This window comes from Lampris incognitus, chromosome 8, assembly GCF_029633865.1.
Source record: "Lampris incognitus isolate fLamInc1 chromosome 8, fLamInc1.hap2, whole genome shotgun sequence".
Taxonomy (NCBI): domain Eukaryota; kingdom Metazoa; phylum Chordata; class Actinopteri; order Lampriformes; family Lampridae; genus Lampris; species Lampris incognitus.
The window spans coordinates 43,839,312-43,863,785 of record NC_079218.1 but is presented as its reverse complement, the minus strand read 5'-3'; the positions used below and the strand labels follow the sequence as shown (position 1 = coordinate 43,863,785).

Here is a 24,474-nt window from a genome sequence, read left to right as displayed (position 1 = left end):
TTGAAGGTGAAATTAGAGTCAGGTGTTTTCAATCAATGGGATGACAATCAGGTGTGAGTGGGCACCCTGTTTTATTTAAAGAACAGGGATCTACCAAAGTCTGATCTTCACAACAAGTTTGTGGAAGTGTATCATGGCAAGAACAGAGGAGATTTCTGAGGACCTCAGAAAAAGTGTTGATGCTCATCAGGCTGGAAAAGGTTTCAAAACCATCTCTAAAGAATTTGGACTCCACCAATCCAGTCAAACAGATTGTGTACAAATGGAGGAAATTAAAGACCATTGTTACCCTCCCCAGGAGTGGTCGACCATCAAAGATCACTCCAAGAGCAAGGCGTGTAATAGTCAGCCAGGTCACAAAGGAACCAAGGGTAACATCTAAGCAACTAAAGGCCTCTCTCACACTGGCTAATGTTCATGAGTCCACCATCAGGTGAATAACAATGGTGAACAACACACAGTCAATACACAATTGACTGTGTTTTTCTTTGTTGTGTACCACATTGGCAGCTGCTAAGTGTGTGACGCACAAAACAAGCTTGTACTACAATGTTTTAAAGTTTTTTTCCCCTACATCTATCTTAATATTCCAATCCTTATTTGTTGAGCACTTTTATCAACAGCACCACTGATGGTTTCTGAAAAAAAAAAAAAGTAAAACCAACCAGACATTGTGGTGGTCAATAAGGAACAGAAGACAGTAGTAGTGATCGATGCAGCAATCCCGAGCAATGGCAACATCAGGATCAAGAAAGAGCATGAGAAGCTAGAGAAATACCAAGGGCTGAGAGAAGAACTGGATTGGATGTGGAAGGTGAAATCCACAGTAGTCCCAGTGGTAATAAGACCACTAGGGGCTGTGACCCCCAAACTGGGAGAGTGGCTCCAGCAGATTCCAGGAACAACATCTGAGGTCTTTGTCCATAAGGGTCCTAGGAACAGCTAAGATACTACGCAGAATCCTTTAACTCTCAGGCCTCTAGTAGAGGACCCGAGCTTGAGGAAGACAAACACCACCCGAAAAAGGGTGAGAGGGAGATTTTTATATCTGTGTGTATAATATGTGGACAAGTGCAATGCTGAGCAATAAATCCAAGCGAGGGATTTTTCAATAAATTATTTGGATGAAACTGTCCAGCCACCAGGAGCGTTGCAACAAATTCTCCAAATGCGAGCCACTACTTATTAGAAATCAGAAACACTTTGTCGTTTCATTTCATGCACTTGCGCACATGGAATGAAACGAAACACTGTTTCCCCCAGCCCACGGCAGTGCAACACAAAGACAAAAACACATCCAATACCTACAAGAACTAGAGATGTTCCGATACCATTTTTCCCATCCCGATACCAATTCCGATAACTGAACTTGCGTATCTGCCGATACAGAGTACCGATCCGATACCAGTGTGTATATATTTTTTTTTAACAGCTGTGTACTACTAACCCTGTATGAATGTGGTGCTTACTATCATTGTTGTATGGCCTGGCTCAGGTTAAACCCTTTGTAAAACATGAACAAATACATACATACAGAGAATGAATGCCATAGAACTTTCTTTTATTATCTAGTTTGACAGTCATAACCGAAAAAGACCACAAATAAATAAATCTAGGAATAAATAATTCCTTTAAGAAAAACTTTAAAAGTGCAGCCACAATTTACTAAAATAAAGAAATAAAATTTTAAATCATGAAGTAACAATAAACAGTACATCAACTTAAAAAAACTAAACAGTTAAAAATAAACAACAAAGACATATCTGTCTTTGAAACGCGGGTCCAAGAGTGGCAACTGCATACAATGGCTCATCCTCGATGGTTCTGAATCTTGATGGCCTCTAGAAGGGTAGTTTTCATCGTTTTTATACCCGTGTCCTCCTGGTTCTCCTGAGCAAGCAGCCTTTTTAGCACTGTGACCGAGGGGATAACTTCAGCTGCGCAGGAAGTGGAGGAGCTAATCTGTCTGGTCAGGTCTTCAAATGGGGCCAGAACAGCGATGATTTCCAGCAAAGCCAACTGGTTTGCTGTCGGGGTCAATGGCAGGTCGTCGTCAGCTCCATATTGTCTCGCGATACCAGACAATCGGCGATCTCTGCCTACCAATCTAGTTGAGCGAAGCGTTTAGAGACTGGCTCGTGAGTCTAGCTCCATATGACGAAATCGATCACTTCTGCTCCAGTAGACTCTCGACCATATAAAACGTGCTGTTCCACCTCGTCGCCACGTCTTGGTGCAGAAGTTTGCTGGGCATTTGGAAATCTTTCTGGATCTCCTCCAGTCATGTAGTAGCCAGTGGCAAGTGTTTAAAGTGCCCAATTATCTTTCTAGCATTTGCCAGCGCGTCGCTCACACGTCCCTGTGATAGTAGCCTTTCGTGCACCACCAGCTGGATTGAGTGGGCGAAGCATCCCAAACTCGACACGACCATCTGTTCCCGTTTTCCGGGAACTCTGCCTTTGATTGGCTAGTACTCGTTGAGAGAGCGTTCACCTGGATTCCGGGAAGACCCGCCCCTACTCTATCTCTGATTGGCTAACCCTATCCCTAACCCCCCCCTAACCCTAACCTTAACCAACCTAATCAACGGAGGCAACGAGTACTAGCCAATCAGAGGCAGAGTTCCTGGAAAACGGGAAATCACGCCTTGGGAATGTTTAATTTTACTAGCATCCCTTCAACTGTTTCGGCAGTTGACGTGCCAGTATGTGACCCATGGAATTCTTTTGCTTTCAGCGCCGCACTTTGAAGAGCAAATGTCGAAGCCGTGTCCACCCAATGTGCGGTTAAACTGAGCAAAGACACTGAGCATACGTCGGCGCTCCAGATGTCAGTTGTAAAGCTAATCGCCTGCACGTCTTTTAGCCTATATGAAATGTGCTCCCTCCCTGTCTCGTATAGTTTGGGGAGGGCAGTTTCGGAGATGTATTTGCGACTTGGCAAACTGTACCATGGCCCCAAATGATCCATTAAGCGGCGAAATCCCAGGTTTTCGATGACCAACAGGGGTTGATCGTCCAGAACAATGAATTTGACAAGTTTGTCGGTTATCTTTGTCGCTTTTGGGCAGTCTTTGTGGAATTTATTGTGTTGTTGAAATGCGGTTTCCAATGTTTGCTGCTGCAGTTCGTGCCCCCCCCCTTTTGCCCTGTTGAACTCATCGTGCTCTTTCTTTTGATGCGTCTTCAATTGCTTTATAAGATTGCTGGTGTTGAAATTGGCAACACTAGTGCCACCCCTCGAAACTAAAGCCTTGCATACTGTACACGTTGCCGTTTTACTGGTAGCATTTTGCAGTGTAAAATATTCCCAAATTGCTGACATTTTGCTAGCGTTACACTGAATTATACGTAACCAACTCTTCTTTGCCACTCTGAAACAGTAGCTACCAGTGGCAACACAGCGCAACCTGGCGCATAGGCTACCGTTTAAGAGCGGCGAAGAATAATTGATTTCCGGGAAAACAGCCGTTTTAGCTGGGCGAAACTATTTTAAAGTTTATCCCGTTTCGGGGCTAACGTGATATCGGATCGATGCATAGATTCGCGTACTCGCCGATACCAGATCCAGCATTCTAGGCAGTTTCGGAGGCATTTCCGATACTGGTATCGGAACAACTAACAAGAACTAAAAGAAAACGTATATCCAAACTAACACATATCTAAACTACACACACACACGCACACACACACACACACACACAGACACACAAAATCACTTTCCAGGAGAACGAACACTACCCAGGATGACTGTCGGAACTGCCGGTCTGCATGGGCTAGCAGTTAGATTAGCCTGCTCCGATTCCGCGTCCTGTCAGACCACCCTCAGTGTTTCCTCTTCAGGCGCAGCTCCGGTCAGGGTTGTGGTCCTTGGGCTCACAGGATGCTGCAGACCAAGCTCCCTCAGCTGATCTACCGCTAGCTCTCCCTGCCAAACACCTTCGACATACCTCTCCGCACTTGACACGATGACACTAAAAACACAGTCAAGACTAGGCGAGGCCGCCCCCAGACCACCCTCGGTGTTATCAGAACTCCCGCTCTGCATGGGCTAGCAGTTAGGTTAGCCTGCCCCGCTTCCGCGTCCTGTCCGACCGCCCTCAGTGTTACCTCTTCGAGCACAGCGCCAGGCAGGGCCGTGGTCCCTGGCCCACAGTATGCAGCAGACCAAGCTCTCCCAGCCATCAAATGAAGACAAACTTAGACACAGACGTGGACAAAGACACTGCATTGACGGTACTGGGTATGGCTGCCACAAAAGTGAATTCACGCCGCCATCTTCCCGCACCGGTCCTGGATGAGGCTGCTGCAAATGTGAATTTGCGCCACCAAAATACTATGAAATTGTTCATTTAAACAGTAGGAACATTACCCAATGTATAAAAATGGCTATCGAATAACACATCAATTACAAATAATTCATCTCGCGCCGAGACAGCGCATTCTCATTTCTCACTCTAGTACCAGCCACAGTGCACACTGACACAGAGAGAGAGAGAGAGAGAGAGAGAGAGAGAGAGAGAGAGAGACAGACAGACAGACAGACAGACAGACAGAGATAAAGAGGTCTATGGTCTATGAACTTTTACAGTATAGGACATTAATTTATTTTTTTATTTTGTAATGTGTAGGTATGTAGATCTTTTAGAAGACATGTTTAAATAAATATACCTATATAAGTAGCTGTGTCTCTCGTATTGGTTTGCCCTCTTATGGACATAATGCGCAAAAACATATTTGAATGGGTTCAAACCTATGTCTTTTTTTAGAAGGAATAATCAAATGTCATTTTTGGCCAATTCTGAAAGCCCTACTACATAACGCAAGCATGAAACCATTCTGAAAATATCAATGACAAATGTTTTGCACATACTGGTCAGTTTTTTTCTTCCTATTCACCTTGTGCCACTTGGTGTTGTACTGGAGCTACAGCTAGTTGAGTGGCAAATATAACCTAATACTAAAAAGCTAGAAATTTTTAAACCAAGTTAAGAGGTATCAGAGTATTTTCAAAATGTTTGTGAATATGGCTCCAGGGGTAAATAAAGAAAAATAACAAAGGTGAACACAACATCATTTTTATAAGGCCATGGCATGTCCTGAAAACATTGACACACATTATTTCAGCCTCATATAGCAGTTACAATCCTCTAAGACAGCAGATAAACTTACTGCGTTTCTTGCGTCGATGTCTAACTTCATCCTCCGAGTCACTGCCGGCTCCACTAGCGCTCCCTTCTTCCTCCTCTTCTTCGTCCTCCTCTTCTCCATCATCAATGAGTCCTCTTAAATTCCCTTGCTCATCCTGGTCTTCTGTATTCTCTTCTTCTTCCTCATCTGTTGAGGAATGACAGACAGCGTCTCTAACAAGTAAATAAACCATTCAGGTAATCATTCACCAAAAACATTCTGGTAATCTTACCATCATCCTCCATGAACCTCTGGGTCTTGGCTGGCTTTAGTTGTTTCTCATCAAACTCCTCCTCTGACTCCTCAGCCTCACTCTCAATAAAGTCAGACATGCTTGCCAGTCCTAGGTAATAAGGGCACAAAGTTATGTTATTACCAAAGGGTGTTACTTTCACATAGGCTAGATCCAAATAGCTGTCAAACGAACTTTAGATCACACATATCTGATCTATAACTTTATCTTATCAGATATCAGTTTCTCTCCGGTAGCTGATGATGTCATACCATTTATAAATAACCACTTCAACTTTTTGTAACCTCTCAGTATTACACCACAGTAGGTTTATCATCGTCTTGCCAATGCTTACATTAGCAAGCGTTGATAGCTGAGTGCCGAATATATTGTCATTTTAGAATGGTTAAACAAGTAACGATGACATTTTTGGTCAAAGATGGAGACAGAAAACTCGTGGATCCTATATCTATCTGGCAAGATGCTAGAAAACGCTCAGCAGTCTGTATAACGTTATCACATCAGACCCAGCGGTGACTTTTAACCACAGCTCTGACTTAACGTTAGAACTAAGAATATAATTCAAACTACATATAGCTCTTCGTGGTGCAGGTTATTAAGGAGATGGAAAACAAGACACCAGAGCAAAATCGATGTTGCTGTGATCCATGCTAAGGCAGATCAACGGTAGCTTAACAATAGCTCGGTATACTACTATGCTATCAGTGTTCTGCAACCACTGGGCTGCTACTAGCTAGCAGTGTTAGCAAGCAACGTTTTACCGTTACACGCTGTTTCTAACGCCCAATCCACTAGCTGGAGTCAGCGAAACGAACGGGGAGCAAATACAAATAACCATTACGGCATCTGACCGTCCCAGCGCAACAAATCCTTAAAGCTTTTTGTGGGAAAACGAGGCCTCGGAGCCAACTTGGCAGGTTAAAGCAAATGGCATAACGGCATGTTAGCCTAGCCCCGGGACGACAACAACAACTGACTTTACTGTTGTCCAGGACATTCCCAAGATGGCAGACGCCCTCCGCCAAATCGGACTTACTTCTTTTTGTCACGGTTTACTCCGCAAATACTTACAATCCAACCCTTCGCCGGCGCGTTGCGAGTTTCGGGGAGCTTTTTACCTACGAAGAAATGGCTGAGAATAAGCGGCGTGATGACAATTCCGGGGGGCAGTGAGGAAATTGTCATCGCTTTTTAAAGGCAACGCCCTCTATCGGCGAATCTTGGTCCTACAACTGTTTCGTCTTAGCCGAGGCTCTGGTTTAGTTAAATACAATATCGTAATGGATGCATATGGACATCTTAAAAAAAACAATAAAAACTTTTAGCCACTGCTTGGATTTTATGAAGATTTCGTGGCGGCTGTGTAAGAATATACCGTTCGCGAGCACAAACGACGCAGTGACCATTCCGTATCAGAGAGGGCGCTATTGGCTTGATGCGTTCACTACTGCACATTTTTCATCTTCTTCTTCCTCGTTTGTTTTTTTTTTACTGACGTAGCAAAATCTGAGAGGCAGCGGCGTCCGTCGGTGTTTTTAGAAGGAATGGAGAACCGTCCTGGCTTCCCAGGCTTCTTATTGAGCTTCGCGGTTCTATCCTGCTTATCCGGGCTGTCATTCGGCTCGGAGCTGAGTTTCGTAACATGCGGGTCCGTGGTTAAGTTATTAAACGTGAAACACAACGTGAGACTACATTCACACGACGTACGCTACGGCTCCGGTGAGTGAAGCGTCAATGAAAGCGTCCAGAAAATCGGGAAATTCTGGTTTTCTCCTAACTCGTCTTCTCCTGTTATCTTATTAGGTGCTCTTTGGTAGAAACGTCCCTCCTGGATCAAGTTGTACACCTCGAAATGGGACAATTGATACAGTATTTGTGTAACGCCAACTGGGTTTAAATCTTCTGCTTGGTTGTTTTAAGCTGCATTTCATGTATGAGAGCTGCAAGTGTTAATAAAGTTTATTGTAAGCACCGTTATTATTAGTGCCGGGTGACGTGGAAAATATTATCACAGTAATCGTGGGAAATTTGACGCGATGTTTACACGTCACAATGTCGGCTTACATGTGCGAGAATGCTTTAAGAATCCAACTGAGGTTCAATCACACCCAACTGTTTGGTGATACGAAGTATAATGTCAAACCGGAGCTAGTTTTCCAATCATCCTCCCGTCCAATATTTCAGACCTCATTTTGTGAGGCATTTTAGGTGACAGATTATCATTGCGATCAATTTAAGACTACAGAACGGTGTATCAGTGTATGACGGTTAGGGATGCTCCGATCAGTTTCGGGGCCGATCACCGGAAATGAGAATCTATCGCCGATCACGGGAGAGGAATCTTCCATTTAAAGTGTTCGATCTATTGTGTAGCGTCATTTATTTATCCACCGTTTCCAGCGATAACAGTAACTATTTTCCCACAGCATTGCAGAAATATAACCAAGAGCTGAGAAAGTGTCATAAATCGACAACTGTTTATTCTCTCGTTAGGTCTTGTAGATAATGAAGAAGCCGAAACCAATATAATAGCCTATGCTCGGCTAAGGAGCAGTTTAGCAAATATGTCAGCTCACCTATGGAATAAAAGCTCAATGTGCTCAAAACTATGCACTATGTTTCAAAGCATAAGAAACCAGTATAGCCTATAATAGGCAATGAAAATCATTTCCCAATAGATGGAACTAAATACAGGGCCTTTCTAAATTTAGGCCTACTACAAATTTAGACAACATAAAATGACAACAAAGAAAGGCTATAGATAAATCTGTATAAAGCATTCCTCAACATTTACATGTTTTTACAACCTGCCATAGCTACTGTAAACTACTAATAAGACACGTTAGTCCCTAGCTAACGGGTTTGACCCTTTAGCCGAGCGGTTAGTGATGTCGCCTTGTGGTGCAGTACACCTCGTATCGAATCCCGCACCGGGCAAGAACATAACCGGTTACACTACCATTCTTTAGCTTAGCCTATTTCTTAAGCACGACGGCAAGTTTTTCCTTATAAATATAAGCATCTCCTACATTTTTGGAAGTCAGCCTGTTCCCCTTCTCATCTACAACAATCGCCACTGTGCTGAAAAGTCGCTTGCTGTCTACACTTGTGCACAGCGTGCACAGGTAGGCTCGTGCTGCTTCTGCGAGTGTGGGGGAAGCAGCTTTTACTGCCCTGCCAGAAAGCCAGCGGCTGTCCGCTTCATGGGATAAGTGGCTCTGACAAGTAGAGGTTCACCTGCGATGCGGTTTGGTTGCTGATGTCTCCGCCATGTTCCACATCTTCCTCCAGCAATTCAGCATACATAGCCTGCAGAGAGCCAGCTTGTGATACTTTGTCTGGGGACTCGGAGCCGCTCGCCTCTGAACTGTTCTCATCATATTGCCGTCCCTGGCCGGGGCCTGAACAGGCAGCCAGGATACCTGAAAGCCGAACACATATAGCTGTGGCTTGAGTGCATCTGGGAAATATCAGTCTTTATACCTTTTTCCATCCATCCGTTATCTGAACCGCTTATCCTGCTCTCAGGGTCGCAGGGATGCTGGAGCCTATCCCAGCAGTCATTAGGCAGCAGGTGGGGAGACACCCTGGACAGGCCGCCAGGCCATCACAGGGCCAACACACACACAGGCACACACGCAAACACACACCTTATACCTTTTTATTAACAAAAAAAAAACAAACATTAGTAGGTCCATTTTATGCATTTTCGTAGGTTAGGCTATATGCGTCGTTATAGCCTATCTTATTAAATTGCACAACTCTTACAAGTGTTTCTGCTATTTTTAAAGCAAAGTTAGATAAATTTTAAGAAAAAGACATAGCATTCCTTTTACTAATAGCCTACTTATTTTTTTATTAGTCATTTGGCCTACAGAGCAGATATATTTACATAGTAGGTCTATTCGTTTTCTCACCTCGGATCGAGAATCGTAGCAACTGCATACAGGCGCTCGGATCCAATGTCACTGGATCACTTCTGGATCGCTTCCAACAAAGCGGCTTTTGACATTTTCACGCCTTGATCCGTCTTTGCTGTTTTCTCAAGGAGACGCGTAAGAGCTGTAATGAATGGTATAACATCTGCAGCTGATGCAGTTGATGAGCTGATCCGTTGTGTGAGCTCTTCGAGCGGTGCAAGCAGGGAAATCATATTTTCGATTAATTTCCACTGATTGCCGAAGAACATTGAAGGCAAGTCATAGTTGGCTGCATAAGTAGATAGTGCCCGTTTCTGTTCTAGTAGATTCTGCAGCATATACAAAGTACTAGTCCACCTAGTAGATACATATTGCTGTTGTCTTTTTGTAGGCTGGTCCAGTTGTTGCTGAATACTTTGGAGTCAGGAGGTTGCTAACGGGGAATGTTGTAAATGACCGACGATCCATCTCCCTGCAGCTGTTATATCAGAGATGCTTTGCTGTGACAATACTTCCTCGGCCACAAGGAGCTGGAGTGTATGCGCCATACAGGGTAGGCTGGGCAAATCCGCATCCTTCTTGGCCTTTGCCATGTTCTTAGCGTTATCCCTTAGAATAGCATTTACCTTTTCTCTCGGGATTCCCCAGGATCGGAACATGTCACTGAATGCAGCAGCCAGAGCCCCCGCTGTGTGTGACCCTGTGAGTTCTTGACAATGAAGAACAACGTTGTGTAGTTTGAAGTTTTGATCAATAAAGTGCGCGGTTAAGCTTAACAGGGATATGGGACATGCACTCGAACTCCAGATGTCACTTGTAAAACTAATTGATGTGACGCCCTTTAAAATGCTGTCAATATACTATGTATACGCCGTTTGATATAACTGCGGCAGGCATACGTCCATGAAATATGTATGCCCTGGAAGGATATAGCGTGGATCCAAGTAGGTAATAAGTCGTCGGAACCCTTCATCTTCCACTTCAGAAAGAGGCTGCTGATCAAGGCCAATAAATTCCTTCATCTTGGCTGATACTTCTTTTGACTTCTTACCGTTGCTGCTGTAGGGTTCCTCTGTTTAAACGTCCCCCTAACTGACAACGGAGTGATGGAAGACTGAGTTGCAAAAGGGTTAACTCATTTTACTGACTTTGTGCTGGCTTGCCTTTCATACTCGCCTTATTCTTTTATGTGACAAATTCTCAAATGTCTAGTGAGCTTTGTGGTATTAAAATGTCGATGCTGCGTTCCACCACGAGGGGTTTCTGCTTCACACACATTGCAAATAGCGATTTTATTGTCTTTTTCGGACATCTTGAAGAACTGCCAGACCAGCAAAGCCATTTTAGCGAGCTTCTTTTGCCACGCACAGAGAAATGTCTTGCGTATTTTGTGTCATCTGATCGGCCTTTATAGAGAGCACCGATCAAAAAAAAAAAAATCGGCCGATCGGTTGGAGCATCCCTAATGACAATATCCGAATTTCTTCCGGAAACAAGACCACTGGAAGACGATAAATGATAACACTGAATTATTGCCCAGCTCTAATTATTATTATGAGTATTATTATTATTACTCACATGTCAATGTTCTTTCACTCAGCGGCTGTGTGTGTTTCTGCGGCAGGTAGCGGCCAGCAGTCTGTGACAGGGGTCACCTCCGTGGAGGACAGTAACAGCTACTGGAGTGTGCGTGGAACAAGTGATGCCGTGTGCCACCGTGGGACCCCAGTGAAGTGCGGGCAGACCATTCGACTGACTCACGTCAATACGGGCCGCAACCTGCACAGCCACTACTTTGCCTCTCCGTTGTCTTCTAACCAGGTTGGCTGACAGACCAACAGCAAGTTGGAAGAGAAGAGAATAACTAGGCAATATGTGTGGTCGTACTCTCATCTCTTCCTTTTCTCTCAATCTGTCACTTGTTTTTCCACAGGAAGTGAGTGCGTTTGGTGAGGAAGGGGAAGGGGACCACCTGGACGAGTGGACAGTTCAGTGTGGGGGTTCAATGTGGAAGCGTGAGGAGGCCGTTCGCTTCCTTCACAAGGACACTGATGCACTGTTGTCAGTGACGGGCGAGCAGTACGGACGGCCCATCCACGGTCAGAGAGAAGTGCACGCCATGTTGGGTCCCAGCCAGCACAGCCTGTGGAAGGCCATGGAGGGCATCTTCATGAAACCCAGTGACAGCCTGGCAAGAGACTGGGACAACAGTCACTCTCACACAGAGTTCTAAGCGTTACTCAACTGCCCCCTCTCTCATTTTCTGCTCTACCTCTGTTTGCCACTTGCCTGACATCAGACAGAATTGTCAACTCGTTACACTTCATTTCCATCCTCAGTCTGACATTGCCTCCACTCTTGCCGATTTCCGTGGGGGACGGGGATTCGATTTGCCCATGCCAGCATACTGGTTTTGCCGGGGTTTTAAGAGTGGAGTGGAGCGAAGATAAACCCACTACGATGTTAGTGATACTTTTGTCTTTTTGCGTGCTCAATAATCCAGGTAAGAAAATCAAAGAAAGTTTAGTTCAATCAGTTCATCTGGACACAATGTTTATTGAGAGAAACATTTTATCACTCATCTAAGTGACCTCTTCAGTCTAAACTGACTGCAGGTGTCCCCACCCTTCTAAACAATACAGTGGCATAATGACCCAAAACAATCAGTTTCATATGCAAATTGCCATGACCGTCGACTAGAGTTTTAATGGCCATGTGTACTATTGACAGAGGACTGGGGAATAGTTGCACTCACAGCATTGTAAGATAGTCACGTCAAGTCAATTTTATTTGTATAGCCTAATCTTAACAAATTACAAATTTGCCTCAAGGGGCTTTACAGCAGCACAATATAACGACAGATGTACTCTTAGCCCCCCGCTCGGTTCAAGGATGGTCGTTCCCTATTCCCATAGATGGCCTCTTTGACTCCCTGTTCAACAAGCTGTGCTATTACTCCTCCTTGGAGTAATAGCACTGCTTGACAATGGCATTAGTCTCATCTGTGGTGCTGATGAGCTAATTGTTACCCCCCACCCCGCTGCGCTAATCGCTTTTTCAGTTAAGAAACCACTGTTTCATGTCATGCCAGACCAGAAGAATCGGTCTACTCGGTGGAGTGGGTGGGTTCAAAGGTCTGGACCCAGGCAAGTTTGTCACAGCTCCCAAATGCCCGTCTTTGCCCTCCTTTATTGTCGTCCTTGTTATCTTTTATCTCTCCTCTGACAATGATGCGCACAAATGTGCTACAACAGATCAGGATGCAGTGGCTTTATATCAATGAACAAATGTAACACAAACATCCACTAGTCCTTGGACCCATACATATAGTATTTAAAGCAAGAGCTCTACCATACTGCCTTTCCCATTGCCTCACTTATGAAATATCTCCTAGCACCCCCCCCCCAAATTATATTTGAATTGGGATAGCACTATATTTTGCTTCCACCAGTTCATGAAGGCATTGATGTCCAAGGTGCTACGTTACGAGGACTAATCTCTGTTGCACTTCAAGAGGCTTACCTCTCGGGCCTATTTAATGTGAAAATGCAGAGTACCATTGCAGGACTTGGTTTACGAACACAGAGAACACTGAAGGAGAATGAATTGAGTTCGTTTATTTTAACAGGGAACATTAGGTCTTGTTGGGCTTAGTGCCACAGCATTGCTACACGAGTTCCTTGAAGCGGATTTTGTGAAGGTGTTCGGTGTTTGCACCGACAAGCCTTTTAAAGTTTGTGAAACCTTGGAATTTCATTGCCACTCTGGTAAATGTTACCCATCCGGTTTATGCGGTGAACAAGCAGTGTTTCTTTTGATTTATCCCTGGAGTCAGCCCAGTTCAGATTCTGTAAAGCACCTGCACAGACTGACTTTTAAGCATCAGCAGCTTTTATTTTCCACGTGATAGCTCGGGTATCGCTCTCAGATGGTTTTAGATCAACACCTTGTCACCTGGCACAGTTTCCTCATCACAAATAAAGTGACATCAACAGGCTTTATTTTGATTTACACAGTTTAATGGAATTCAGTCTTTGTTACCGTCAGTGTTTATGCTCTTTCCAAATCTTGGGGTGGGGTGGGAGGGGGGGTGTAGGTTTTTGCAATAAAGCTGTCTTTTTAAGTCGGCTCTTTGTTCTGTCTCATTTATATGGGCAACGGACTTGCAGCGAATACCCCAGATTGTGTTGCGCATACCAGCGCCTTCCACCACTTTTCCTCTGTTGAATTCACTGCATTGCACACTGTTGCCATGACAACCAAAACCAATTTTGACGATTTCCAACAGGCGAAAGGTTTTTGGGTCTATGTCACGTGTCTGACGGTTCTTCGCCCCTTAGAGTCCTTCCGACGTCGTTGATAGCCGTCAGGATTCTGCGGTCAAAATGACAAGCGTGTGTGTGTGATGAAGTGCGCTCTGTCGCTACATATAGATAATAGTACTCCTGTGTGGGAGGAGAAACAACATCACACTGTCAAATAAGGCAAAGTGTAAATCAAGACAGGCCATAACCGGGGCATTTAGTGAGCCTGCCACGGCTAATCCCTTTTTAAAGAGGCAACTTGGATTGATGAAGCCTCAGCACTATTCCGTCCTACCTTCCCTGTAGAGTGAAGTGATGAATTTGGTGATGAAGAGGGGCTATGAATCACTTACCGGTCCAGAGGAATTCCCTCCTCACACAGGCTGACAAACAGGTACAAGTAGTCCTTAGCCGCCTGATACTGCATTAAGAAAAACAAAGTAAACCACGATTCTGATAGGACGTCTATGCATGCATGTCCCTCAGTGTGTGCACATGTGCATTTTGACACCGACCTTGGGGTCGGTCCAGTCAAAGCAGTTCCGTTGGTAGCGCTCTAGGACTTGGATGTAGCTTGCATAGCAGGTGAGGTCAGAGCGATGCGCCCTCTGCACACGAAGAGCCTGTGCTTCAGAGTCACAGCTCCTCTCTATGATCTCGACCACCGAGGCCAGGATGCGCTCCGCCACCTGGGTGGAGCAGGATAGAGAAGGCCGGTCAGTGAAACCATCACCCCTGCAGTATAGTGTGTAGGCTTAGGATTTCAAACTACACCCACGGTTGTTCATAAAAAGAGGGATGCAACACTTGCTCTTAGTATCGAGTGTAGTTTTTCTTTGTGAAATGTCATTACTGAGCTGTACAGATTTTTTTTTTGTTTTTTTGCATTAACCGGGGAAGGGTTTAATAAACAGCACAGTGAGTCTTAATAGTTCCACATGTGCACAAAATCATAAATATCCCCAAAACAAGTGTCACCATCCTTCCTTAAATTGGATTCTTCAAGCAGGGTTTTCATTTCAGGGGGGATATAAACCACATAAACAACAAATTACAGATCCATTTTAACTTTAACTGAACAATCTAGCTACAGCATGACGGTGATGATGTTAAGCCAGTTATTCTGTACAGTCAAAACCAAGTCGTTCTTTTATATTACCCCTTTATATGTCTATATATAAAAGAAACCCCACTCGATCGGACATGCTATTTACACGTCTTGTCTTCTAAAACTGTTTTGCACTATACTTTGTAAAAAATAACCTGAACCTGGACTAGAAACCTACATCAATTTGGCAAAAGGAAAAACTTTTGCCATCTCCCCAAAGAGGGGAGATGACTTCTCATCACCAACAAAATAATTAAAATTCATTGAAAATTGTGTGTGCATGTGGATATATATATAAAACATATCATATAAATATATTTTATAATATACATAAAATATATTAAAAAAATTAAGTATAAAATAAATTATATCTAAAACATATAAATAAAATAAGTATATAAAATATTATTTTATGATAATATAAAATACTTTTTATTGAAAAAAAATGTTTTCAAGGGCAGAAACTAGTTTGGAGTCTTGATGACATTTATTCGCTCTTTTGATATCAATGCAGTGTTACTCAAATTCATCACGATGGAGCATCTCAAATGTAGGTCTTTTTGTTATCTTCTGAATACGTTTTGAAGCTTATGTAAAAGGGACGCATTTCGACAACTGTCACTTTTTTGCACCAACTTTTAAAATACAGTAATTTAACAATATATTTCACTTCAATTTCATTCCTCTTCAATTCTATTACAACAGTATTGCTTATTGCCATACTGACAGATGGCAGACAGATTGATGAAGATTGAATTTGGTTACCGTCACATCCGGGCCTTTCGTCAGATCTCTGGGCTCCATTATTCAACGCTGCACCTGTAAGATACCTGCAAGGAGTTGAAAAGCCCAAAGGTGTGGGACAAGCCTAGGCAGGTGATCCATCAGAGGACCTCTAGAGAAAAACACCGTGCCGTGACTATCAGCCCTTCCCCCTCAGTCTAGCCAGTGTCAATAAACAGCCAGCACGAGGAAGTCAAGATGAATGTTTAAAGTTAAAACACACATTGCATTAAACAAACCAACAAACAAAGCAACCTTAACTTACTTTCTGCTGCAAGACTCACTCCAGTGGTTTTTATTTTGCCTGCAATGAAGTCAGAGTGCTGTGTTGGCGTGTCCAAAAAAAATGAGCCCAAACCTGCTCGGTCAGGAGGAGTGCGTGTTAATGGAGCAAGATGGGAGGCCGCCAAGCGTGCACCACCAGGTCAGAGCGACACCACTGACTTATGTTTGTATCAAAACAAGTTTCCTTTTTTTTATTGCATAAACATACGTGGTTATATTTTCATACAGATTAAATTTGTTATTTGCATTTTTAAACATCCATTCAGTTGATAAATATTGCTGTTTTCTTCCTCCCCTTGCCTAAGCAGCATGCCAAGGTTATATTACATCTCTCCGTTTAGATTTACAATCAACAAGGTAAAAACATTGTGTTTTAGTAGAAACGAAACTCGGGCAAGTCTCAAAACCATGGAAACCATAAACCCATTATCTCCTGTTCGGGATGTATAATAATGTAAACTTTGAAATTGTAGATAAAAGGTCTTTCAAACCACTTTTTTTCCCTCCCCCTTACATAATCATGCAAGGCTGTTAAAATGGCACAATTATTAAAGAGAATTGGTAAGATAAAGGAGTATGCTGGTTTCAAAGGACCGGTGTGGTGAACAACAGACAGATGAAAACATGGCCTGTCAGTCCAGTGCCAATGTGCTGAGAGTATCCCAAGACTTGAACTCACAAATAGCATACATTATACAGCGGTGAATACGAGACTATGAGCCAGTGAATACATTCCATAAAAATAAGAAAAAACAAACCAGAATGTGACTAAAACACACTAATATGCTGCACTCGGTGTCAGTTTTAAACGTTCACAGTGAACCTCACAGTCACTACTAGAGACTACATGAGACTGAGGGAATGATGATGTGCCCTTGTATTTGCATATTTATAAAAAAAGAGACTCTCTTGCATTCTAATTTGATTAATAGCTGGTGGAAACTAGGGGGGGAAAAAGGCTATTACAGTATGAATCGGAAGGTCAAATCTGTCAGTAGTTTCGTACGTAGTTACATTTAAATCAAGGCTGTGCCACCACAGGGAAATGTTAAATGGGGTCTGCTCATTCAGAGGACGTGGAGAGCTAACGATCAACATGCATACTGATTTACAGCATTATACATATTTGCTATGACGCTGGATTTTAGTGTTACTTTCTGTTTTAAAATCAAGTTTTTCCTCTCCCCTCCTGCCTCGTCTTTTCATTTACCTTGAACAATGTTTAATGGAAATGATGCAATGTGGTAGAAAGCTATTTTTTTTGTTTATTTGTTTTTACTCATACTAAAAAAAAAACCAAAAAAAACCCCAGCAGAGTTAATGACATTTTAGTAATTCAAGGAAAGCATTCTCCGCTCCAGTCATTTTCAATGGACGGACCATACAGTAAGGGAAACCAAGTGTACTGACCTTAACATCCAAATGATGATCACATGACTGTAGTGGTACCAGCATTAAGAAAACAGTTTGTCCCCAGAAGCCCACCTTACATTCAGCAACAGTCGCCTCCCTCGTCGTCTGCTGATCTGTACGTTGGTGGGATGTCACAGGGTAAGGGTCGGCTAACTCTTGTTTCATGGTCTTAGCTATAGGGAAGAGTGGCAATGTTCACCAGTACAGACCAAACTGTCCTTATGATATTGGAATAACACATCACAGATCACATTCAGTAGTATTCTTCACTTCCCAAGTGCCTCGTAGACTTGGTTGTCCCAGTGTTTTTAGGTGCTGTTCTGACTTTAACCACTAGAGGGCAATGTTGTATAAACATACACAGCTTTACGTACAATTAATTCACAGCTACTTTAGATCCCTGATAATCTCACCACCACGTCCCAGCTCTCATACATTTCGCTGTTGTGATTACATAACGTGAAATGTGATTTCTATACAGTGAAATCTATGGCCAAATGGGCCTGGAATAATGTCTGGTATGGCAGTGAAGCTATTAGATACAGTAAATATACTCGGATGCTTACTTTTGGAGGATTGTGTTGAGCAAGGTTGGGCAGTATTACAGGTGAGGTGCTGAGTTGTCACCTTTTCTGCAGACGTTAGCCCGAAATACTACAGTTCATCTCAGCCTGGCCCTGATTTGAAACCATACCTTCACTAATCTCACTAGTAAGGTTTGGTGTCTATTATTTTACACCCCCCCCCCGCCTTCGTAGTACTGGACAGACAGCCTGAGCTTGCATTATGTGTCAGACAATACTGTCTTTCAGACACACAAGGGCAAAGACAAGAGTATGTAATCACTCATTTTTAGACTACATACAGCTCCTGTGAATGTGCACTCGCCTCGGTGCAGTACACTGAATCACAGACAGAAGAGGACAGACTGCAGAAGGTACAGTGATATTTCTGATGTGTTGCCCCCGTTGACTCCCCCACTGTGGATACACGTGAGGAGTTGGACAGACCCCAGTTCAGATGACTGAGCAAACTGTGGAGGTTTCACAAAATGGGAAATGTTTATCCATGACAATAATAAGAGGGAAGTGAGGAGTTTTACACATGTTTTTAACGCTGTATTGAACATTCACGGCCCACAGTCAATTCATGTGACTTTCCAAGGGTAAATATGTACATGTCCGTAATAATCGTTGCTCAAAGCACCTGATACACGTTGGAGACATTTCAATTCATAAAGAAATTGACTTTAAAGGGTAGTCTCGGCTTTCAAAACAGCAAACGAATACCCTTTGGCATCAAACGATTCAAAAACAAATACAAAAAAAAAAAACCATTCCTGGTCCAGTTTTGAGTTATAGTCCAGTATCAGTATGTGGTGACATCATCAAGAAAGAGAAAATCCCTCATGTATGTCATCTTCTAGTCACTTACATTGTCTGCTTCTGCTCAAATCAAAGTCACAAAAAAAAAGAAGGAAAAAGAGGAAAAGTAAAACACGGCTTATTTTTCAGAGGAGTGCTTGGGTTGTGGCTCATCCGGCTTTGGCTGCAAAGACAAGATGCGAGGTCATGGCTGTTCGGTCCTCTCCACGGGGTCACAGTGCAGATGTCTACTCCATGCCGTTTCGTAGCATCTGATTCGCCGCGATGAGCATGACGCTGATGATGAAAGCCATGGCGAAGGCGCAGATCAGACTTTTCCGCACACACGTCTGCCGATTCTTCTTTTTAGGGTGGACTGCGGCAAGAGGAGAGATGAGGAAAGAGAGGAAAGGGAAAATGAACAGAGAAGAAAGGTAAGCCAAGACGGCCATTATGACCGTTTTGGATTTTCAAAGTTTAATAACTTTGGGGGAGGGGGTACAGACCTGGCGCTCCCTGAATTCCCCTAAAACTGCATATATTTGCATTTAAAATGAGCTTTAGATCAATTGCGCACACACAAAAATAAAGTTATGATAAAATCTACCTAAAACGACCATGAGCGGTCAAAATGACCGTCTCGTATTTTGCGCGTGATCGTATGCGCCATGTCACTATCTATGAAGTGTGTTGGTCGCGTCATTTCCTTCACGAAGTTCACTGCTCTGTCCCAGAAACACACTAGCGTCCTCCAGTGCAGAGAAATAGTCTAAACTTGATTTTTGATTATTGCCAACATGTCTGGGTACAGACGCCGTTACAGACGCACCATGACTACCACCGACGCGTTGCAGCATCTACAGGTGTTGGACGGTGGCCATTTTGAATTGTTTGAAAAATAGCATTAAAAGTTGTTAAAATGTTAATTTTGGGGTCAGTCGTTTCCTAAGGGACATACTGACATATGCAATGCATTAATATCTCAACTGGGTATTTATCTTGACAGAATATAGAGTTTAAAAACCGTGCATGGTCGTTTTAATAGCTAGGAGTGAAATCCCGGTCGTTCTAGTGTTAACACGTGGCATTGGCCCTGCTCCTTCCAAATCAAAGAGTAGAAGGTACGAAGCGGGGCTCTCTGGACTGCGAGGCCTTTTTAGTTCGCACCAAACCCTTTATCTCCAGAAGAGGAGCTGAACCCTTTATCTCCAGAAGAGGAGCTGAGACAGACACGTCCTCCAACGCGCCTTGCAGCAGCAGCAACAACAGAAAAGTTTCCAGTCTGTTAGCCCTCTTGTCTCAGTTTGTTAGAGTCACACACGCCATCAATAAATCAACTCGGAGGTCTGAGTCGCGGATGTGAGAGGCACAGGAGTCCCAGTAGGAGGGAGATGGCAAGGAAGCAGGGAAGGGAGGAGGAGGGGGTGAAAGAAGGGAGATGAAGATGCCAGATTGGGATAAAAGGAAGGAGAGAGGGGAAGGAGAGGACATTGAAGCATGCAGATGTTCTTACTGCCTCCCTTGTTATCAGTGAAAATGACCTGCTTCTTCTCCTTCTGCTGTCTTCTCCCTCCTACTCTTCTTGCTACTCCTCTATCTTTGTGTCCTTCTCCTTTTTCTGTATTCTCCTTCCCCCCTCCTTGTATTCTGTCTGTCTGTCTCTCTGTCTGTCTCTCTCTCTCACACCCTGAGTGTCTCTCACCTCCTTCGTACTCAGGGCAGTTCCCCGAGGTTTCATTGAGGCTCTCCTCCTCGGTGATGATGATGTTCTCAATGTCCTTCATCGTCAGGTGGTCCCGGAAGGCGTGGAACAACACCTGCTTCAGCTCATCCAGCGACAGCTGCTGCATGTCAAACTGCAGGAGGGGGGAGATCAAGAGTCATCTACAGACTGCGTTCACCGGACATGTGGGCGTAACATAGACCCAAAATGTGGGTACGTATCACACACGTGTGCAATAAATAATTGCACAGCTATGCATGGTTCTACAATCAAGATTGCCCGGGGTGAGTAAAATGCCATTTAAATACATCTCTTTAGGTTTTTAGACAAATGTTGTTTACTTAACTTAACCTTGTGTAATGCGCAGTTAGATTGTTCAGTGCCATTCCTTCGCTGGAAAATGACAACATCTCAGGCGTTTGGTTAAGAAATGGCGTGGGCAGTTAAAGGAGTAAACATTATTGCTACTAACGACCAAATGAACTAAATTAAGCGATCAAATCTTAATTTTCTGTTGCTTATTTCTATGTGAGACCATTAGAGTTGTGTTCATTAGATGTCGACGGTATGTGTGGCTGTGGCGGCTCACCTGTCTTGTATTTTAGAATTTTAAGTAATATTCATAACTTCGCTTCAACTTTGATGTCACACTCTACCATGTAACCCCAACAAAAATCAAATAACAGAAACAAATAAAAAAATAGATACATTGTGTTACAACTCATTTCGGAAACGTGGAAATTGGACGTGATCTATTTCCAGAGACACAGCAACCAAGAAATTAGATGAGGAGACTGTCCTCACTGCTGTTCTTAAGACGGACTCTGTTTCATGTTACTTATGAAGCGTCTCTGTTCACATTATGCTGGTACGGCATCATCAGTTAGTTTATAGGAAGTGCAATACGCTACTGATTTCAATCCATATGAAGGTGTGTAAGGGCGGCACGGTGGCACAGTGGTTAGCGCGGTCGCCTCACAGCAAAAAGTTCATGGGTTTCGAGCCCCGGGTCCGAGCCCCCGGTCGTCCTCTGTGTGGAGTTTGCATGCTTTCCCCGTGTCTGCGTGGGTTTCCTCCAGGTGCTCCGGTTTCCTCCCACAGTCCAAAGACATGTAGGTCAGGTGAATCGGCCATACTAAATTGCTCCCTAGTATGAATGTGTGGGTGTATGTTGGCCCTGTGTGATGGCCTGGCGGCCTGTCCAGTGTGTCCCCCCGCCTAACGCCCAATGCCTGCTGGGATAGGCTCCCGCATCCCCGCGACCCCGAGAGCAAGATAAGCGGTTTGGATAATGGATGGATGGAAGGTGTGTAAGTTTGGTCCGTTCAGGCCCTCTGGTCTGCTGGGTACCACAGGGGACAGTATGACGTCACCAACTACATCGTTTGCTTCTAAAACTCGGCAAAATGTTGGACACTTTCTGTCACAGTTGTGTGGTCTGGGCCATCAAGGCTCACCTGTTCCCCATTCCCTGATTTGGCTTGTCATTGCGGCCCCAGCTTTGATCATCTCTCCTCCATTACATGATTGGCTTGCCACGTCTGTTCCTGCACCTGCGTTGCACTCGTGTTCCACGTTCCATTATTTGGCTTGCCATTTCTGTTGCTGCCCCTGCTTTACTCACCTGTTCCCCACCCTGTGATTGGCATGCCTGTTCCTGCTCACCTGCGCTCAATTTCCCTGATGGGCTCCCCAGCAGTTATACCCTCCGGGTTGCCCCGACTCTCTGTCAGATCGTCATATTAACTTCTGGTAACCGGATGCGTCACGTCTTGTCTCCAGCCTTTCTTGCTGTCTGTAAGTTGTTTTGTTTCATTATAACACTGTTCTAGCCCAGTCTGTCTCCGCTGTCTGCATTTGGGTCCACAGTTCCTGCTCCCGGCGTGACGCTTCCTGATATCGGGGTATAATAACACAGACTGTCGACGGAAGCACGCGTTTTAGGATAATTGCATATATTTTGGCTAGAAAGACTGCTTTTTTTTTTAAACCACTGATTCCAGAGCCTGAAAAAATCTCCAGTGTATGGTAAGATTAGAATACGAGAAAACTTTCAATGGAAAACCCGTTTTTTTTGGGGGGGGTGGCGTCCGAGTAGCATAGCATAGCAAAGCGTACCTCCGGCTTGGTCGGGCAGATACAATTGGCCGTGTCTGAGGATGGGAAGCCGGATGTGGGTATGTGTCCTGGTCGCTGCACAAGCTCCTCTTCTGGTCGGTCGGGGCGCCTGTTCGAGGGGGAACTGGGGGATGGCGTGAGGCATGTGGTAGTCTGCAGCCCTCCCCGGATTGACAGAGGGGATGGAGCAGCGACTGGGACGGCTCGGAAAATGGGGTAATTGGCCAAGTACAATTGACTTTTCGCAAAGTACCGCCCCAGAACGGTGCTTGTCCAATCCTACCTTAGCAACGGTCCGTCAAGCTTTCAAACACACAGCAAAATGCTGAAACGCTGTGCCTATGGGATCTGCAGATCTAGCTATCTGAAAAGTTTGGAGGGGGTGTAATTTTCTTTCCCTTCCCGAAACCCAGAACGCAAGAAGGCAATGTCGGCAATAGATTTGGCAGTATAGCAGACCCCATGGCCAGCTTAATCCATCCAAAATCAACAAAAATACCTGTCTGCTCCAAGCTAAGCTTGCTACTAGCTATTATTGATAGCTAATACAGCTAACGTATTATTACTGTTACTTTTACCCACACAATGCGCTGATTTCTTCCTTCATGTGTTGGTGTTTTCCGGCTACTTCCTGGATAGTTCTGAAATGCTTGACGGGCATAGCAACAGTAACTAAGGGGGGCGGGACTTTGCGAAAGGTCAATTGGGGAGAAAAAAGGGGAACCCCCCCCACACAAAAAAAACACAACCATGATTTGCGGAACTGAAATTCAGGTGTTTCTTAAACACTGAAGTAGGTGTCTCGGGTTTTTGCGGCCTCCTAATAGAAATTTAAATCCTTCTCATCCGATTTCTTTCCTAGTTTGACATAAAGGCTCCGTCTTGTCTTTGAGGAGTGATCATCAGATATGGAGGTGAGCAAGACTACACCTCCCGATGGCTTGGAGAGCTCTGAGTATGCTCAGCAGTGGCTAATACCTTCACCTCCTCCTGTGAGGCATCCTTCTCCACGAGTCTCCAGCTCAGACACTGAGGATGAGTAAGAAGAGAGGAGAGGGCCTTGCTCCCTGCCAGTCCCACTCCTGAGCCCAGCTGGGGCTTTTGCTTTCCATTTTCATGGAGCTCCCTACAGAGGCTCAGGGAGGAAGAGCAGCAGTTGTGGTGGTCCAGGTCCGGACCAAGTCCCAGTAGGTGTCCTTCTCCAATTACGACTAGTTCAGACAATGAGGAGGAAGAAGTAGACAACTGGACTCGTCTACTGGAAACTGAGGAGGAAGAAGGGGAGGAATTGAGCTCCCTAAAGAGGCGCAGGGAGTGGGAGGAGGAAGACGAGCAGTTGTGGTGCTCCAGGTACAGACTAAGACCCAGCAGGAGGTCTCCTTAGCCACCAATTAGTCCAGACAGCGAGGAGGAAGAAGAGATGTGGTGCTCCTGCTGTAGGGCATTGGCCAGCAAGAGGCACAGAGTCTGAACAGAAATAAAAATGAGGAATACTGCGATGTGGAGTTTTTTTTTCTTCTGATATTATGCTTGTCTCGCTTGTTCAATAAATTATTGTACACCGTATTCATTTATGAGCTACTGTGAGGTGGTATGGGGTAACACAAAACCAACCATGATGTATACTACAAAAAAGAGCCATAAGGATGGTTAATAATGTAGGATATCGTCAACACACCAACAAGCTAATTTTAAAGTCGAGTGCCTTGAAGTTCAGGGATTTAGTAGAATTTAACACCGCACAAAATGTTCAAAGCAAGAAACGATCTACTACTGAGTAATATACAAAAAATATCCTGAGAAGGGGAATATAATGTGAGAGAAATTAAACTTCAAGAAATTGTGTGTTCGTACACCTTTGAAGCGCATAGGCATTTCAATCTGTGGGGTAAAACTGGAACAGTCTGAGCATTGAACTTGGAGTACAAACATTACACAGTTCAAGAAAAAGTAAAAAGGACTGATTATCAAGAGATGAAGAGTTGTGTTAGGTTTGTTTTATTTCTCTCTAAAC

The 24,474-nt window shown here is 44.1% G+C and overlaps 4 protein-coding genes across 5 annotated transcripts in view; 1 reads left to right on the top strand and 3 right to left on the bottom strand.

The window, feature by feature from the left end:
* The window catches only part of supt6h (SPT6 homolog, histone chaperone and transcription elongation factor), a 44,524-nt gene extending 37,945 nt beyond the window's left edge, over positions 1-6,579 (bottom strand). The window contains exons 1-3 of one of the 2 annotated variants that reach the window (XM_056284620.1): positions 6,514-6,579; positions 5,422-5,532; positions 5,172-5,336 (exon numbers count right to left, since the gene is read on the bottom strand). In XM_056284620.1, coding sequence (XP_056140595.1) covers positions 5,172-5,336; positions 5,422-5,521 — 265 coding nt within the window. In that variant the 5' untranslated portion in view covers positions 5,522-5,532; positions 6,514-6,579. Of the gene's footprint in view, positions 1-5,171; positions 5,337-5,421; positions 5,533-6,203; positions 6,228-6,513 lie in introns of those variants that run through there. The other variant, XM_056284621.1, reaches the window with a different exon arrangement.
* Positions 6,580-6,950: 371 nt separating this feature from the next.
* sdf2 (stromal cell-derived factor 2) lies at positions 6,951-11,615 on the top strand. The gene is made up of 3 exons (XM_056284623.1): positions 6,951-7,161; positions 10,987-11,183; positions 11,296-11,615. The coding sequence occupies exons 1-3, from the start codon at positions 6,987-6,989 to the stop codon at positions 11,593-11,595; spliced, it is 672 nt and encodes a 223-aa protein (XP_056140598.1). The 5' UTR covers positions 6,951-6,986; the 3' UTR covers positions 11,596-11,615.
* Positions 11,616-13,724: 2,109 nt separating this feature from the next.
* Positions 13,725-15,588, bottom strand: LOC130116647 (legumain-like). The gene is made up of 4 exons (XM_056284624.1): positions 15,540-15,588; positions 14,182-14,355; positions 14,020-14,087; positions 13,725-13,807 (listed from the first exon to the last, which is right to left on the bottom strand). Exons 1-4 carry the CDS (start codon positions 15,576-15,578, stop codon positions 13,786-13,788), a joined length of 303 nt encoding a protein of 100 aa, XP_056140599.1. The 5' UTR covers positions 15,579-15,588; the 3' UTR covers positions 13,725-13,785.
* Positions 15,589-18,867: 3,279 nt separating this feature from the next.
* Positions 18,868-24,474, bottom strand: part of caln2 (calneuron 2) — a 42,774-nt gene continuing 37,167 nt past the window's right edge. The window contains exons 4-5 of the mRNA XM_056285274.1: positions 20,322-20,475; positions 18,868-18,995 (exon numbers count right to left, since the gene is read on the bottom strand). Of these exons, the coding sequence (XP_056141249.1) occupies positions 18,868-18,995; positions 20,322-20,475 (282 nt within the window). The remainder of the gene's footprint in view (positions 18,996-20,321; positions 20,476-24,474) is intronic.

Excerpts from the sequence above, each read along its gene's own strand:
- sdf2 (XM_056284623.1), top strand. The coding sequence starts at position 6,987 with ATGGAGAACCGTCCTGGCTTCCCAGGCTTCTTATTGAGCTTCGCGGTT. Across the intron at positions 7,162-10,986 it reads CGACGTACGCTACGGCTCCG|GTAGCGGCCAGCAGTCTGTG; the intron begins GTGAGTGAAGCG and ends TTTCTGCGGCAG. Across the intron at positions 11,184-11,295 it reads CTCCGTTGTCTTCTAACCAG|GAAGTGAGTGCGTTTGGTGA; the intron begins GTTGGCTGACAG and ends GTTTTTCCACAG.
- LOC130116647 (XM_056284624.1), bottom strand. The coding sequence starts at position 15,578 with ATGGAGCCCAGAGATCTGACGAAAGGCCCGGATGTGACG. Across the intron at positions 14,088-14,181 it reads TTGACTGGACCGACCCCAAG|TATCAGGCGGCTAAGGACTA; the intron begins GTCGGTGTCAAA and ends TTCTTAATGCAG. Across the intron at positions 13,808-14,019 it reads GAGGGAATTCCTCTGGACCG|GAGTACTATTATCTATATGT; the intron begins GTAAGTGATTCA and ends CCTCCCACACAG.